The following is a 17421-nucleotide window of genomic DNA, read 5'->3' on the forward strand; positions in this document are numbered from 1 at the left end:
CAAATAAAAAATGTAAATAAAAACATATAGTGAAAGTGAACTAAAGAAACTACCTGATTGATTCATTGCATAAAGACAGAATAAGAACAATTATCAATTCATTATAATTTATTTTACTTTACTTCTGTTTAGCTAACTTACAGCATAATTTAAAAGTACATTTAATTAACCAGCTTATAATAGCTTTTTAAAAACACTCACTCTCCATCATTTTTCATTTTTCTGACTGTGCTGCTGTCTGCCAGTAGGTGGCGATCTGCACACATTTTTCTCCACACTGCACCTGCTGAGTGAGACTCTCTGCCTTTTGTATGATCTCAAATCAATGTTTTCAAGGCAGTGATCCATTTAATGTATTTCCTGTATCGCTCTGGCTTTGTAAACCAGGAGGAGAACTCAGCGGTAGATGTTCACTCCTCTGTGATGATTGGTGGGTTTTACTCCAGGTGTCTGCAGGATTAAAGCTGCTGGATTTCTCTGCATGCCCAACAAAGAAAGTCAATACAGGCTGGGGAGCATGAATGCAACATCCCGACACGCTGGGCTGTGCTTAAACTTTTTAGACAAGAACTACACTCACCTCATACACCATAATGAGTGCTGAGATGAGTGATATCTAAAGATAACGTAGCCACAATATGGAGCGTATCTGATTAAGACTTGTTGAAATGACTTCCATTGGTGTCGGTGGTGTCACTGTTTCAGGGTGGTATCAGTGCCTTTGAGCACTTGATTCATGACAGGAACCACCAGTGTAACATATTGTGGGTGAAACCACAAGCTGGGGGAAGCAGTTGTTGAGTTTTGTCAAGTAAATCTATCATTTTGCAGTCATCAGCAGCACAAATGGTAAAATCATTTTCAATCATTTACAAAACTTTGTAATTTAAACTTTACTGGTAAATGATAGCAGATATCAGAAGTTACATCACTGTACAATGTAAATGTATAAAATCAGTGTTACAGCATATCAGTTATCAATTCAGCTGTTATATACAACAGTATGTTTACATCAGTATCAGCGTGCAAACCACCACACACACCATGGATGGTAGTTTTTGTTCCTCTGAAGAAGCCTTTCATGCCTGTTTCTGTTCTCTGGTCGAGTTGACCACTGTCATAGCAACAGGTGACAGGTTGTTTGGTGACACATTTTTACAGACTGAGGTCACTTGGCTGGAAACATTATGCAAACATTTCTGAGAACAAGTACAATAAATAAGAAATATAAAAACAAGGTCACGTGTAATTGTTGATTTAAAGGTTTTGTCTGTGTATGTACATGATCTGCTCCCCAGTCAGCTTCACCACTTATGCTGCTGTCGTCTTGAAGACATGATGCGAACAGCTCGAATAACCTGAATGACCACAGAAAGGGACAAAACAGCACAGAACAAATCATCTTAGTGAATTATTCAACCGAAAAGAAGCCCATCCGCTACGTTTGTCAAACTAAAAAAACCCCTGAAGGTGGAGAGGGCCCACTGTGAGAGGAAATGTTACCACAGAGCAGGAATGAGCTCGCCTACAGTGTGTCTGCTAACAGTCTAAGAGGTGTCAGAGTCCCACACTGAGACAAACCGCATTTCTTAAATCTACAGAATACAAGATTTACACACTAAACATGTACATCTTTCCTTTTTAAAAATAAAAAATACACTCCACAGCCGCTTTAGTATGTACAGCGGCTCAGCCATGAAGATAATAATGTTCTGTTTTTGTTGTCAGAGGTGCATTCATTTCAGCTTATTGTTGAGGTTGTAGTTAGTGGTGTTGTAGCACTGGACTGTTGTACTGAAGTTATCTAATATCACTCACTCCCTAACCCTAACCCTAACACCTGCTAATCTTATGTAGTCCAGTTCAACACCACTGCAAACTACAACCCTGTGTAAAATATGAATAAAACAGAACACATTCATTTGATACTCCTTAACGCAATTAAAAACTTTACAAAGACAGCATATTTAATGCTTCATCAACGTCATTGTTTCGTAACGCTACGTCCTTATTGCGAATTTGATGCCAGTAACACTTGCAAGTTGGGACAAGGGCAACAAAAGGAGTGGAATCCTCCAAAAACACCTGTTTGGATCATTCCACAGGTAAACAGGTTCTTTGGTAACAGGTGAGAGTATACTCTAAGAAATGATTCATGAATTTAGTGAATATAGCTTAAAAACAAAAGCTTGTCCTCAGCTTTCAGTGAGACAGACAGACAGACAGACAGACAGACAGACAGACAGACAGACAGACAGACAGACAGACAGACAGACAGACAGACAGACAGAATGATGTTAACTGGCACTGAACGTCTGTAGCATTAGTTGAAACACTGCAAAGGTGAGAGAATACATGTTCGGCTGTGTTCTGCTTTAAAATTAGCACTCCTCTGATTCAGATGTTGTCAGAAACAGGTCTGACATATGTGACTAAACCTTTGATAAATGTAGGTTATAAAACATATTTCTGAAATTGCGACGCTACCCAAGTGCAATCTGCAAACGCGGGCTTGGAAGTCGTTGCAGAACATGTTGCAGAAACGCCAATGGAAAATATGCCTTTTTTTAAAAAAAACAGTTGTGCAGCTGTACTTCCCCTTCAAAAGGTCCAGGTTTTTTATGTGTCAAATGCTGAATGATAAAAAAACAAGAGTACACACAGAAGTCTTCTTTAACTTAACATGAAATCTGTGCTTTAACCCTCATTCTTGGGTTTGGAAATATTCATGTATATGCAAGATCACTCTGATCTTTACATGTTTTCACTTTAAATAGAAAGTGAAAATCTATTTTTGTCTCTCTTTTGTCCTCTCAACATGAACAACCGCATCAGCAAGTGCTGCAAAATGACCTATATTTATGTTCAAGTTTCAAAGCTTTGAGTGGCTGCAGTGATGGCGGAAACACAGAAGGGATGAATGTGACATTATCATTAACCCACAAAGGGAGGGGGGTCCAGGTGGGCTGGTGGATCAACAAAACATCAGACTTTAAGACAGGAGACAGAAGTTTGTTTCCTGTTTCCAACCAATAGTCAGCAGCCTGGGTCATTCCCTAACCTTAACCACATCTTTATTATTTTACCCACGATGATGAAGGACCTCCCCTGTACTTGCTTCCCATCACTGGTAACTGTTGAAATACTGGCCTGATTTTCAGATTCTTTCACATGTTTTTGAAGCTTGGCATGGATTGGCATCAGCTCCTCCCCAGATCCCTTAAGTCTTTTGATCAATTCCTCCTCTCCACTCCACATTCCCATTTATTTTCATTTTAATCATCTAGCTATGAAGCGCTTGCCATGTGCTTGATAAATAAACTGACTTCACCATGTATGCTTCAGAACCTGTAACAAATCCATACAGTGCGTGCAGAAACATAGAGTTTATTTACCCAAACGCTGATTAGAGATAACAAGACTTTGGCGAGAGCGACTGCCACATAGCCCATAATGCTCCACATGACTGGCAGGTCCTCAACGTTTTTGTGATAGAGTGGGCCGTTGTGAGTCGTGTTCATCATCACATCTGTCACTGATGTCGGGTCAGCCTGAGTCACACACACTGAAAAAAAAGGACAAGAACAATGAATAGAAATCCCTTCATCATGCAGAGGTAGCATTTGTGTGTGTGTGGACACTTTATTTAGAAGGACTGGTAAAACATGCATGTGTGGAAAATGCAGAAATGTTACAGCCGGAAAGAAAAATGTGTGCATGTTTGAGGCGATGGAAGCGCGTTTCCTGCTTTTTGATGTGGTTTTGCATAATCTGTGAGAGTAGCAATGAGGTTAAAGAAGACAAATTTGGGTGATGCTCTTGAATAAATACAGATTATACTGACAAAGTTCTCAATTTGGGTGCATCTTTAAAAGCTGTAAACAACCAATCTGGATTGTTGAGTATTCAACCCTTTATTTCTATCAAACTGGAAGATTTTGGCACATCTGATTTACATCTAAACTCAAATCTTGTGTTAATTTGATTATTTCCAGTTCCTGAACCAAGTGTGATCTTTGAAACTGTGAGATTTGATGACATACCAACAATTGCTCTGTACTGTGCTGCTGTCTGAGGATGTGCCAGTAGTACTACACTGTACCATACTGCATCCTGCAAAACTGTCAAGTATGAAGCAAAATAACCTGCAGCTGCCGCAGACTTCTGCATTAGAAATCCAGAATTTACTTAAATAGAAAAATTGTCAATACACTGTACTATCCAGGGATGTGTGTATCTCAGTTCAGATGCTGCCAATTAAAAACAAATTCAGGACTCACCACTGACGATCAGGTCGACTCGCAGATATCGATTCTGACCCCCTACATGTGCACTGATGGCGCACTCGTAGCTGCCTGAATCTTCAGGTGTCACACTGGGGAGGAACAGACTGTGTTTCTCTCCAAACCTGGCCGGCCGAGTGAAGTTGTGGTACCGCTTGTCCTCGATTCTTTTACTTCTCCTGATGATGCCATGTTTTCTCTCGCTGCCAAGCTGTTCACGGTAACAACCAGAAGTCATTTTTGCACTTTCATGTCAAATAAAGTGAGAGACACTGACGGACAAGGTGAACTCATCATGGCTTAAATGACCAGCGTTCACGTCTGAGAGCCTGAGATGCTTCACTGACCTTGTACCAGGTCACTGAGAGGAAATCATTGCTGTCAGTGTCAACACCTGGACACGTCAGCAGGACATCTTCATTACAGTTTGCCTGAATTTCTGCAGGATTCTGGTTTGCCAAATGCACCAACAGCAGCTGAGATAATCAAAGACACAGTGTCCACAGCATCAGTACACTGAACTACTTTTCTTACCAACTGGATGAGATTCCCAATAAATATATCCAATTATATAAAAGTCAGACTTGACTCACCTTGATGAATAATACCTTCTGAGACATTTTCACTCTTCATCTGTCGCTTGTGTTAACTGTAGCTCTCAGGGGTGTATTTTTGTTCTCACTTCACTTGAAACACAGTCTCAGTTTCCTGTAAAAGGGTACTGAAACTATTCATTGTCTGAGACGATTCTGCCACCATGTGGTGCTTGAGAGCAGTGCAACATTACTGCCAGTCACATTCAGTTTTTTATAGGACAACAAAACAGTTTTGGGCCCTCAACATCTGCCAGCTCAGTTCAACTCAGATATTTTCTGCCCCCATAAGAGGACTTTGGTTTTCAGCAGTGCAGCTGAAGACTCACCTAAAGGGGCACGCCACCAATTTTACACAGTTTAATTGTCACAGAGCGCGATACTCGGCCTGTAAAAACAGTTGTGTAATGTCTTCTGTGGCTCTGATAATGACGTCTGCTTTATCTCCAGACTTAAACATAGAACGGGAAGGCTGCATCTCAAAGTAAGGGGTTTAAAAAAGGGGTCTAAGGAAAGATGAGTTTCATGAAATTATAGGATTCACTGCTTTAGGGGTCTTGACCCATAATAGAGACTACAAGTCAGGATATTGACCAATACTTAAATATGTCTCCTGTGAGCTCCCATACTTTATGGAATGCTAAATCATTGGTTTGCTCCCACAGACTCTATGAAACATGGATGTTGTGTCTGTGACATCACCCACAGGTTTCTGAGGAGTCACTGTGAAGCTCATTGGCTATGGCTGTCGCCATCTTGGCAGCGCCTGACTCCGCCAAACTCCCGTCTCGTCCAAAAATAGGCAAAGAGTGCGGAGCGCGGGTGGAGCTGAGGTGGCAAAAAGAAGCGTGGTTGCTGAAATCCAGCAGTTCACTTTCACTCAAAGTGGCCGTGCCCTTAATTTTGCATAACATGAAGCGTTCACATAATTTAAACTTAAAGTGAGTTATATAAAGATTCGCCTTCGTACAGTTCTCATGAGTGGGAAAATTAGTTGCACCAGGTTGTAAACACGTTTGTTTCTGCTATGAAGTTTTAATATGGGGGTCTATGGGGATTGACTCACTTTTGGAGCCAGCCTCAAGAGGCCATTGGAGGAACTGCAGTTTGTGGAACTTCCACGTTCCACGTAGTTTGCCGCTTGAATTCTCCCTCAAAACCTCCCGAAAATCAAATTTTCGCAGAGCTCTGATTTTTCAGGGGCGTGTACTCGAAAAGAACTCATTCGTCTGACTTGTTGTCAAAAAGGCCACCGTGGAAGGCGAGTGAAAAGCTGGTCATCATAAAGATGGATGAGACCCAGTGTTGTTTCAGTATGCGGATAACATCCGCACAGTTGCACTCCGCTGTTCACATATGACATGTGACAGAAACAAAAAGAGCGATCCTGGCTCCTTTCCCCGCTCCACACAGCTGAGCGATCGCCGAGCGAGGTGGGTGTGAATGTCGTTTTCGGGAAGTTGCAGAAGTGGTTGCACACAGCTCCTCCCTCATCCGACACCGGAAAGGTGTGTGTGTGTGTGTGTGTGTGTGTGTGTGTGTGTGTGTGTGTGTGTGTGTGTGTGTGTGTGTGTGTGTGTGTGTGTGGAGCTATTTGACGATCTGACAAGCACACTGGCAGCTAAACTTCTCACCTTGCTGCAGTGACGTGGTCGTACACTCCAGGGTGTGTCAGCGTGCTGTGACATCACTGTTGTGTCTGGAAACAGACGCTTTGAAACAGAGACGGCCAGAAACAACCAAAAATAAGGCAACAGAAAACATACAACATTTAATTCTCAGTCCACCATACAATAAAAACACTGCAACAAGTGAGAATAAAGACAAGAAGAAGTATGTGGTAATATAAAGTGTTGGCCTGTGTGGGCCTGTCCCGGCAGTTCATGGTGTTTTTGAATGAAACTGAGTTATTGCACAATTTTGCACCTAACTTTGGTGCAACAAATGATCTGGACTTGCTTAACCGGATGTTACTTAGTCAGCCAGTGACACGTTTCTCCAAGAGAGTGGCTTAAGACCCACATCAAACACACACACACACACACACTCATATGAGGCTGGCTCATCCTGTTGTTTTCATCCCAGGGAACTCCCCATTGTCTCCCCTCTAGCATATTATTTGTATGTGTCGCTCTTGTTGACAAAGGAGGTCGATATATGGTTATTAATAGCAGGCTGGCTTTATGGAAAAGGGGAACGGTGAGGTCTTTGGATTCCACCATCTGCCTTAAACAATGCCTCATTCAGCAGCAGCTGGCACAGCGAGCGCAGGGACGTAGAACCTCACTGATTTCACCACAGATCATCAGTGGAAATGAGGATTTTTTTTTTTGTCCGCTTCCTATTGGACACCGGTAACTGCAGCTGTGAGCGCGTTCAGATTTATGACAGGGGTAATCTCAGCATGAGAAATAAATAGCAAAGCATGATATTCTGCATTTTTGAAATATCTTTAACGTGTCAGTCACCGCAGATGTGCTGATACTCCAGTTCTGCATTTAGTAAAACTTCTTAATCAAGCACGAGGGAATTTTACACTTACACAAATGACGTGTTGTGAGGAAACAGTGTGGTTATTAATTCAGTGACAAGGCTGCTGAAGACTCATCACAGTTGGGATTCTCTGAAGGTTTCATTGCTGGTGTAAATGTGAGTGAGTGCACGTGAGATGTGTGCACGTATTTGTTTGATTCGGGCTCTAAGTGCTGCAGTTAAAGGGTGTTGCATGCCACAGTAAATCCCAGAGGTTGTTAGCACGCCCAGCTGCAAGCGTAGGTCTCCATGTTTCTGTCAGCGAGGTTGTTCACTGCACACTCTTTCACCTCTGATTGAGGAAATCCTCTGGCTGTTTGCTCTGTTTGCTGAAATGAAACGTCCCAATAGTTCCGCCGTCCCTCCCACAGGTCCTGCACACGCAGACTTTCCCATGAAGACTGTGTGTTTACTGGGCTTTGGCAGATATATGGCTCTTTGATGGACCGTAACAGTACCAATGTTTCAGTGCTGCAGAGGCTGATAAATTACATTTTGAGATAATTTTTTTAGTTAAGTTTTATAGTTGTCAGGAGGAAAATCTGCTAAAATGGTCATTTTAAAAATCTAATAACGCCAAAATTCTAAACTGAAACATAAACAAATCAAATCCTTCATGTGAGATTTTTATTGTCCCATGAGAGGAAGTTGTTTTTGAAGCAAGGACGCATAAAAACACGCACTATAAAGATAATAAAAACATAAAACAATTGAAGGGATTAAAAGTGTTGGTACTAAAGATGCAGAGCAGAATAAAATAATAAACAAGGAATAAAATGTTAACGTGATTAAACGAGTGGCATCAACAAGAGCAGGGACAAGCTGGAGGAGCACCAAGAGGCAGTTTATAGCACATAAGAATGAAGAGAATTTATTACACGTGGGACGAATCATCTCTCACTGAGACGGTGTCTGTTTTTTAAGATTTCTTAGGATGACTTTCTGTGTGATTTATCAGCTAAAAATGTGTGACAAAGAAGGCCGCAGCTCACCTATGACTTTACCGAAGGTCCGGCTGACTCGTGTCTCACACATTTAAAGTCCTGCAGCAAGCAGTGAGCCCCCCCCCCCCCCCCCCCCCATTAATTAATTCTAATTAAATTCTATACTTGAAAGAGATATATTTAGAAGAAGGAGAGTCCACTTTTGAAAAAATCAACACATGAACTCTTTCTGAAGGTTCTGTTTATGTCAAAACCAAACGGGACTTTGGGAAATTATGTAATTTCATAATATAATTATATATGATTTCAATTAACTCACACATCTCAAACACACACATCAATACACACTGGGTGCAGTTACACGAGAGGCCTGAGAGGACGAGCTCGTTCATATTCACTGAGAACATATGATTTTCTCTGCTGTCTGATCTGGATAATACATTTGTTCTGTGCTCCTGAATGTGATTGTAACTGGCTGAAATGATTCCTGTCTTTGTGAGGGAACCGAGGCTGCGGACCTGCATCTCACTGCCTGTTCGATTGTTTGTTTAAGGAAACAAAAACCCTTCCAGTCCGTATTGCTGGATTCTCACCTCTGCCTCAGGCTTTGGCAGGCGGCTGAGTCCTGGGGCTTGATTGTCCGAGACCACGGCAGAACAGAGCTGCGTTACGACGTTCTGTATTGTTCCCTAATTTCTTCTCTGGGATTTCCTCTTGCCAGCTCCCTCCACCCACCCATCCTCTTCGCTGTACAGCCCTCCATCATCCTCCCTCTGTCTGAAGGCCCTGCCAAACTCTCTGGCACATGAAAACAATTGTTCTTGTATGTTCGAGGAGACACAACCGACTTCTCAGACAGGCTTTTCTCCCCCACAGACGCTCAGCTGACGGCCGGGCAGACAGACTTCCTCCTCCTCCTCCTCCTCCTCCTCCTCCTCCTCCTCCTCCTCCGGTCATGTTCAGTAAAATCGGAAGCAAGGTATCTGAGCCCCGAGCCTCGCGGTGGCTCAGGACCATTAATATCTTTGACATGCAGGTGGAGCGAGGGGGCCATCTCTCCAGCCAGCGAGTGTTTGAAACATGCTGAAACAGGCTGTGAGAGAAAAAGCTATTAAAATATGACCATGTGCAGGTTTGTTTCTAACAAGAGCTCTCTGGCACGACTACAAAATCCTGAAGGTAAGCACCCACCTGGGAATCAGGACTGCGCTCCCAGATGATGCTGAAAAAACGCTTTACATCCTTCCCGTTTATGGATCATCTATTTTAGCTTCCCCCCTTCTTCTATTGAGGCAAGAACAGGAACACGTTTGAGCTGTCTGAGCTGTGATTTGTGTTTAATGTGCAGAGATGTTTTCATGGAGCCATTTCTCAGCAGGATTCATTAAACTGTGCTGCCTTACTCTGACTGTTTCCTCCTCTGCTGTTTGTTTAGATCAATAACTGTTAGTCAATCAACGTGAACAGGCTGAGATGTTACATTCTGTCAGTTTCTTCTTCATCTATGCACAAATGGCTCTCTCCAACAGTGGAGACAAGACCATTAAACTGTAATCTGTAATGTATAATAAAGCACTGAGCCTTTCAATGGGCAACATAAAGAAGACACATTTTACACACTCCACATTGCTTTAGGTTTACTCTAAAGTGAACTTTATTGTACAATTGAACTTTATTGAACTTCACTGCTGTAGCGCAGCCATCTGGCATCCAGGTCCTGTTCACAAATCTTCTGAAAATCGTTATAAAATTTGTTGCTGCTACTTTGTCAGGTTTATTTTCAGTGCTGAAATCCTGCACACTGAAAATCACAGGGTCAAAATTGATGCAGTTTGGGTCAATATGGCACCGACACAACACTGGGTTTTACCCAGTAGCCATGGCTGGAAAACAATAGGTTGTGTTGACTCAGTGTCGGCGTCATTCTTTATGTGACTGTTGAGTTATGGCTGCAGACTGTTCTAATCTACTATGACTCTTTGCAAACTCACAGCCCTGATTCCAAAAAAGTTGGGACACTGAGTAAAATGTTAATAAAAACACACCTCCTTCCTGAGTCCATGTGGTAATCATCCAATCATGTGTTCACAAAGTGGTGAACCTCGCTCCATCCTCGCTTGTGAGCCTTTCCAGGATGCTCCTTTCATAAACAATCATGATACTCTCACCTGTTACCAATCAGCCTGTTTACCTGTGGAATGATCCAAACAGGTGTTTTTGGAGCGTTCCACATCTTTCCAGTCTTTGAAACATGTTGCTGCATCAGATTCACAATAAGCAGATATTTAAAGAAATCAATGGAAGCTGATGAGGTCAAAGATTAAATATATTGTCTTTGTGGTGTTTTTTAAATTGATTATATGTCAAAAAGGATTAGGAAACTATCACATCCTGTTTTATTTATGTTTTTCTCAGCGTCCCAGGGTTTTGTGAACAGTACATTTATGAATTTGTTAATTTCTTATCTTTATCACTGGGTCAAAATAACCTAATTTTACAGTAGCCTGGGTAAATAACCTAACACAAATAACACTGCATGAGTTAAAACAACCAATTGGTCAAGTTAATCAAATGTCTTGTTTGTGCTGTATTGATTCAAACTGGGTCAATTTTTAATCCATCCATCCATCCATTATCTATACCGCCTATCCCTTTCGGGGTTGCGGGGGGCTGGAGCCTATCCCAGCTACAATGGGCGAGAGGCGGGGTACACCCTGAACCGGTCGCCAGCCGACTGCAGGGCCACATGCAAAGACAGACAAACATTCACACTCACACTCACACCTACGGACAATTTAGAGTCATCAATTAACCTACGAGCATGTTTTTGGTCTGTGGGAGGAAGCCGGAGTACCCGGAGAGAACCCACGCATACATGGGAAGAACATGCAAACTTCACACAGAAAGGCCCCGCCTGACCCGGGGATCGAACCGGCAACCTTCTTGCTGTGAGGCACCCGCACTACCTGCTGCGCCACCGTGCAGCCCAATTTTTAATCCAATTATCAAAAAAGATGGAAATAAAAAGCATCTCTAGCCCTCTGTTTTGTGTCTCTGTGCTACTTAGCTTCATGTTTAGGTTACAATGAGTTCATCCTTCAAACAGATGACTTCATATAGCAGGAGCAGAGCCTTAAAGAAAAGTAATGAGTGCTCTGTTTTTTTTTTCCAGCTTTCACAAAGCAACGGAGTGCAGACTATCAAGGTCATTCTTCTTCTCAGGTCACAAAGCTGGCAGGAGGAGTTGGAGCGGCCGTCCAGCTTCATTTTATCTCTGCCGAATTTCTTCCTGCACAAAATCTCTTTTGGGATTCAGAGATGCGAGGGTCAGAGGAAGAGGAAAAACTCACTGAAGTGAAGCAGTAAACCTTCGCAGTGGTCCCCAGATGGATCCTCGCCTGTCAGACACGTTAAAACGGATCCACACTATATTTGCTGCTTTTGTTCCCCCCAACACATCTCCTCTGCTGGTCTCTGCACTCAATTTGTTACCTGTCATCTAAAAAAAAAAAAAAGTCTCCATCCGACTTTGTTGAAAACTCACTATTTGGTTCACTCGCTCTGAAAAGTACCACCAGAGAGCTGTACATCTGGGTCCCAGTGCCGGATGATGTCAGGACTGGCGCTGACCCAAAGCCCGTCGCACAGAGAGTTCCTCAGAGAGGTCGGCTGCGCGTTGTTTTCCCTTCCTGTGCCTCCGTGACATCTTCCTGCCGGCGGGAGCCTCGGGGAGCCATTTGAGGAGGCCCGGGCCCCGAGCACGGAGGACTTAGCACAGCAAATTCAAAAGCCTGACAGGGCGAGCGGGGGATGGGGGGCGGTGAGGGGGGCTCGGACCCCCAGCATGCACCTTTAACAGTCTTAAAATTCACTTTCCATACATCCTCCTGTGCCACCGGGGAGCCTCCCTCTGTCATCCTGAGGACTGAGTTTGCGGTCTGTTTCAAAGTGATGCCAGACAGGAACTCGGGCTCAGCTGTCTGTGTGTCTGAGCTGCAATCTGCCTGCTGGACTGAATAATGCCGAGCCTTTTTCAGACCGGAGAAGACAGAGAGAGGCCCGCAGAGACTGGCCTGCTTTTGCTTCGCAGGCTTATTTCTCGGAAGTTATGAAACTTTTTTGCCGTGGAAGCCGTCTGAATCTGCTCGGGTGATCCGCAGACCACGTGGGAGGTGGATGCAAACGTAGGAACTGAACTTCTGTTGTTGACTGTAAGGAAGAAAATGAGTGAGGATCAGATTCAGGGTGAATCTTCAACCTCTCCTGACAAGAATCCACTTCAAGTTACCTTCAGATCAATGCCAGCATTATATGTGCATCACTTGCCATAATTACACATCAGCAGGCTTTCACTTCTGGGCTCCACCATGACCTCCGACCTCTCACCCCATCTCTCCCTGTCCATTGGGCCCACAGCAGTGATTTATCCCTCTGACATGCCAACAGCTGTGTTGGGGGCTCCAGGCCGAGTGCGGGCTACTATTTGCCGTGACTAATCGATAACAGACTTCAAAAAACACCAATCGTGAGAGTTGGAAAAAAATACAGCAGGCGTTGACACCAGAAACCCTGAACCTTTGCTTTGGCTCTGCAGGCTTCATAAACAACGTCCTGGCAATATTACTGGAAACAATGGAAATGTGTGTGTGTGTGTGTGTGTGTGTGTGTGTGTGTGTGTGTGTGTGTGTGTGTGTGTGTGTGTGTGTGTGTGTGTGTGTGTGTGTGTGAGACATCTTTCCATAAAGACAGAAGAGACATCTGATACCAATAAGTTGGTGGTGAAGAATGTTGGTATTTGCAAATGGAGCTGAAGATAAATACAGTATATTAATGAGGTGTCAAACTAACAGAATTTGACTTTCTTATTAGAGAAGCTAGACGAGTTGAGGCCATTTATAAAACTGCAACTCAGCTTTTTGTTGTATAATAAAAGCATCCTTTTTCTAAAATGCCACCCAGCTTGAAAGGAGGTCTCAAAAGATCGTTAGTCCCAGAAATACACATCTTATATGATCACTTCTTTCATGGCACAGGTGTGTTCCCTTAGAAAAATGGGGAATCAGGAAAATGATCGCTTTTATTTTGATAAAATATATTTTATTTAAAACCTTTGGGGGGGGGGCAAAAACTCATAAGTTTCAAACAAATGCACTGCATCCTTGAAAGGCTTATGCGTAAATTTCTCAGTCAAGTATAAATAGTCTCTCCTTTGGTTCCATCATTTGATCCAGCATGTGTAAGTGTGTGTGCTCGTGTGTGTGTGTGTTTGTGTTTGTGTGTAACACCAGCTCTGACTCTTCCCTGAGAAAGTCTTTGAGGATTTTCAGGTTGCTCATCATTCACTGGTCGTCTGTCAGCGTCTCACTCGCAGTGGACCCAGCCCTCGCAGCTTTAAACACTCTTTGCCATCTTTTATCTGGAAAAATGAGAAATGTCTCAGTCATGCAAAGATCCAGTGAGATTTCACTTAACTGCACCAGATGCATTGTGATAATAATACAATTTAAGTTTATTTTCTGCAAATTATCTATTTCTCTGCTTCACAGTTTGATGTGAAATTAATGTCCAAATGCAGGAGAGGAAGCCAATAATTATGTTGTTTATCACATTATGTTTTGCACTGCACTGAAGTTCTTAGAGTAACACAAAAAAGGAATAAAAACCACGTGAAGAATAAACATTTTGCAGAACATAAAAATGATTTCAATGCACACAGGAAGACAAAATAATGGAGTTAAGTCAAAAGTGGTCATGAATCAGAGATGCTGCAACCTTCTCAAAAAGTCTGATCAAGATAAAATAGATATTTTAAACACCAGCTGTATTTAAGCTGCATTCAGTCCTAAGCCGGTTCGACCATGAACACACAGTGAAACAGCATTTACCCCTTTCCTCTGGCTGCTCAAACAGAAGGTGCAGATGGTGCGCGGCTGCTGCGCCCCGCTCTCCCCTTGCGCATGAACCGCGCCGTGGCACGGCTGATCCGCGCCGCCGTCCCCGAGGAGGAGCACGTTGGCCAGGTGGGAAATGTAGCTGGATGCCAGTCGAAGAGTTTCGATTTTGGAGAGCTTTCTGTCCACGGGCTCGGTGGGGATGAGGGTCCGGAGGGCAGTGAAGGCGGTGTTGACGCTCTGGGTCCTGCCTCTCTCCCTGGCGTTCGCTGCGCTCCTCTGTTTCATCATCACCCCGGACTCTCTGTCCACTTTGCGGGAAATCCGTCTCCGTTTTTCGGTGGAGCCGCAGTAGCTTTGCTCCGAGCTGCCGTCGCTCCCGCTGCGGTTTTCTTCGTCCTCCGACGTGATAGTGAAGTCTGAATAGATCAAATGTGTCGCCACAGGCCGCAGCATGGCGAAAGTCATCATCCACAAGTCCCAGCTCCAAATCCTCTGTGAGATCAGACCGAGAAGCAGCTCAGGCACGAACCCTACATCTCAGTCCGGCACACAGTGCTGCACATACAGACGGAAAAAAGACGTTTTTAAGAAAGTGAGTTTGCACCGGCCTGTTTCACGGATGGGCCCTGACTCCCCGGTCAGCTGGGCTCTTATAGCTGGAGGGGAGGAGCTGCCTGCAGCACACAGTGTTACACTGACCTCTCCAGCCTCAGCGTGCACAAAGAATAACTCAGAAATATGACAAACTGTGGAAAATCACAAGTGCAAAATACTTTTACATGAATATTACAGAGATACATTAAAATATAAAGTAATACTCCCATCACTAGAACCCCACACACTGTCACATCCCACAGCAATAATAAAGACACTGTGGCACTGCATGTGTTGGACAATTTTTAAAAAGTGATTATGTTTAATTTTTTTAAATACTGTCATGAATGTCATGTCGAATTGCAATAAACTGAACAACAGGTGAGTTACAAATGTATTAAGCATAGCTATAATACAAATACTTCATTCAAAGGAAGAATCCTGCATTCAAAATGTGACATGACTACAAAATATACAAGAAGTCTGAATGCAGAAGATCCACACTGAGGGGAAAGTAACTGAATATTATACTATTACTGCTTGTGCATTGATGAGTAAGAAGAATCTTGGTGTCGCTGTTCAAAGTGGAGATAATAATAATGTTAATGTTGGCTGGTTTCATCAATAAAAATGCATTTTTCCATGAACTGATTGTGTTTTTATGCAAAGTAACTTGAAACTATAGCTGTCAGATAAAGGTAGTTGAGTAAAAAGCACAATATTTAATTTATATATACAATAACAAGATATATAATAAAGAAAAGTAGCATAAGTGTAAAACTGCAGTTACTGAGTAAATGTACTTTGCTCCGTTCCATCACTGCATGTATATTTCTTGTGTACTGAGCTCTCGCTGTGCATAAAACGAGAGTTTCTGGGCCAGGAGCCTGATCATAAACCTGGAATATGCAGATGTATAAGCTATCAAGTCTTTTAATGGCTTTTAGGGACTAAAGTTTGCTTTTTATTATTTCATGGTTTACTATCTTGTGTGAGTCTGACATGTTTACGGTGCTGCCACCCACTGAGGCTTGTTTTTGTTGGCTGCTAAAGCGCACCGACGCAGTCGAAATGTACTTCAGCTTGCTCAGCATCTAAATGTAATCGTGCAGGTGCTTGGTGAACTTCAGTGGACGTGTATGTAAATTCTGTTTGTCTTGCCATTTCTCAAATTTCCAATGGAAATTGTGAAGTCAAATGCAAGAAGTTCTGTAATTTGAATATCTTTTTCAGGAAGCCTGACTTAATGTTCAACCGTGTATCACTGCTACACAGCAACAAACAGGCTCAGAGTAAATAATCCCACTGTTATGTCACCAGATTAAGCTGCCGTTGGCTCACAGCGAGGAAGGCAGGGGAAAGTTAAGTGTGAGTAAACAAACACTGAGCAGATGATCCTGGAATGGCAAGGATTTGCTCGCTCGCTGACCTGAGTTCAAAAAAACAAAGCAGTGACAAACGGGTGATTTAGTCCCTCCAGCCACATCAGCACACGAGTCCCCTCCAGCACATTCAACCACTTCAATGTGCCTCAGCTGCATCAACAGTCAGACATCAGACACCCAAACCGTCTGCTGAGGGAGCACTGAGGTCTTACAGAGGACGCCAGCCAGACACAGGACCAAGGCTGCGTGAATATTTCAATCAGCAAAAATCAGACGGTCTCTCCAGAGATTTAACCTTAACCACGTTCATTAAAAAACCAAGAAGAGCTGTGAAAGATGTACAAATGGTTTAATTTGTTGTCATATCTGATGATCCAGTGAAGGAACCTTAAAGGTCAACAAACCCCGTCAACTATCAGCAAACATTATACTGCCAGTCACAGACGCTCTCTCTCTCACTGTGAATTTACTGTGCAGTACAGGAGTGTGTGTGTGTGTGTGTGTGTGTGTGTGTGTGTGTGTGTGTGTGTGAGCATGTTGGCTCAGGACTGAAGGCTGAAGTTGAAGCGTTCTCAGAACAAGTCTCTTATTTCATGGAAGTGTGAAACGCTCCTCTGCTCGTCCGGAAGACGTGGATCCATTTATCTGCACTGACGAGGCGACGGCATGTTGGGTTTGCCGCCCACTGAGTCCCATGTTGTTGTGCTTCAGAGATCTTTGAGAAGAGCAGCTCAGTCTGAGCCATCGAGCACACACAGGAAGCTTTTCTACGTCTGCACTGCGCCATGTTTCCTCCATGGAAACAGCCATGAAATGTTGCATTCGTGGTTTCCAGAGGATGAATCCCTTAACTTTGGTGAGCCCCTGACTTTTTCTCTAGCGCCACTATGAGGCTGATGTTTTTGGCTTTTAGTGAAACAACTATTGGATTGATTGGTATGAAATTTGGTACAGATAGGCGTGGGCCCAAGAGGATGAATCCCTCCAACTCTGGTGATCCTTGGATTTTTTTCATCTAGCGCCCCCAGCAGGTCAAAATGACTTATACCTTAAAAATATCTCAACATCTACTCTGGCTTTTTCTCTAGCACCATCCTCTGGTCAACACTTTAATTGATCTAAAATAAATTTTGATATATAAACACCATTTATAAACTAATGAAAATCCCATCAGCATCAACTCTACCTTGTGTACT

At 43.2% G+C, this 17421-nt stretch overlaps 2 protein-coding genes across 2 annotated transcripts; both read right to left on the reverse strand.

Moving 5' to 3' along the window:
* Positions 1-871: 871 nt before the first annotated feature.
* On the reverse strand, positions 872-4968 carry LOC139335632 (uncharacterized). Its single transcript, XM_070969338.1, has 5 exons — positions 4877-4968; positions 4631-4759; positions 4281-4494; positions 3396-3565; positions 872-1358 (listed from the first exon to the last, which is right to left on the reverse strand). Exons 1-5 carry the CDS (start codon positions 4901-4903, stop codon positions 1305-1307), a joined length of 594 nt encoding a protein of 197 aa, XP_070825439.1. The 5' UTR covers positions 4904-4968; the 3' UTR covers positions 872-1304.
* Positions 4969-13474: 8506 nt separating this feature from the next.
* tcf15 (transcription factor 15) lies at positions 13475-14939 on the reverse strand. The gene is made up of 2 exons (XM_070969523.1): positions 14238-14939; positions 13475-13768 (listed from the first exon to the last, which is right to left on the reverse strand). The coding sequence occupies exons 1-2, from the start codon at positions 14712-14714 to the stop codon at positions 13706-13708; spliced, it is 540 nt and encodes a 179-aa protein (XP_070825624.1). The 5' UTR covers positions 14715-14939; the 3' UTR covers positions 13475-13705.
* Between the last annotated feature and the right edge of the window lie 2482 nt (positions 14940-17421).

This window comes from Chaetodon trifascialis, chromosome 8 (assembly GCF_039877785.1).
Source record: "Chaetodon trifascialis isolate fChaTrf1 chromosome 8, fChaTrf1.hap1, whole genome shotgun sequence".
In the NCBI taxonomy this organism is placed as follows: Eukaryota; Metazoa; Chordata; class Actinopteri; order Chaetodontiformes; family Chaetodontidae; genus Chaetodon; species Chaetodon trifascialis.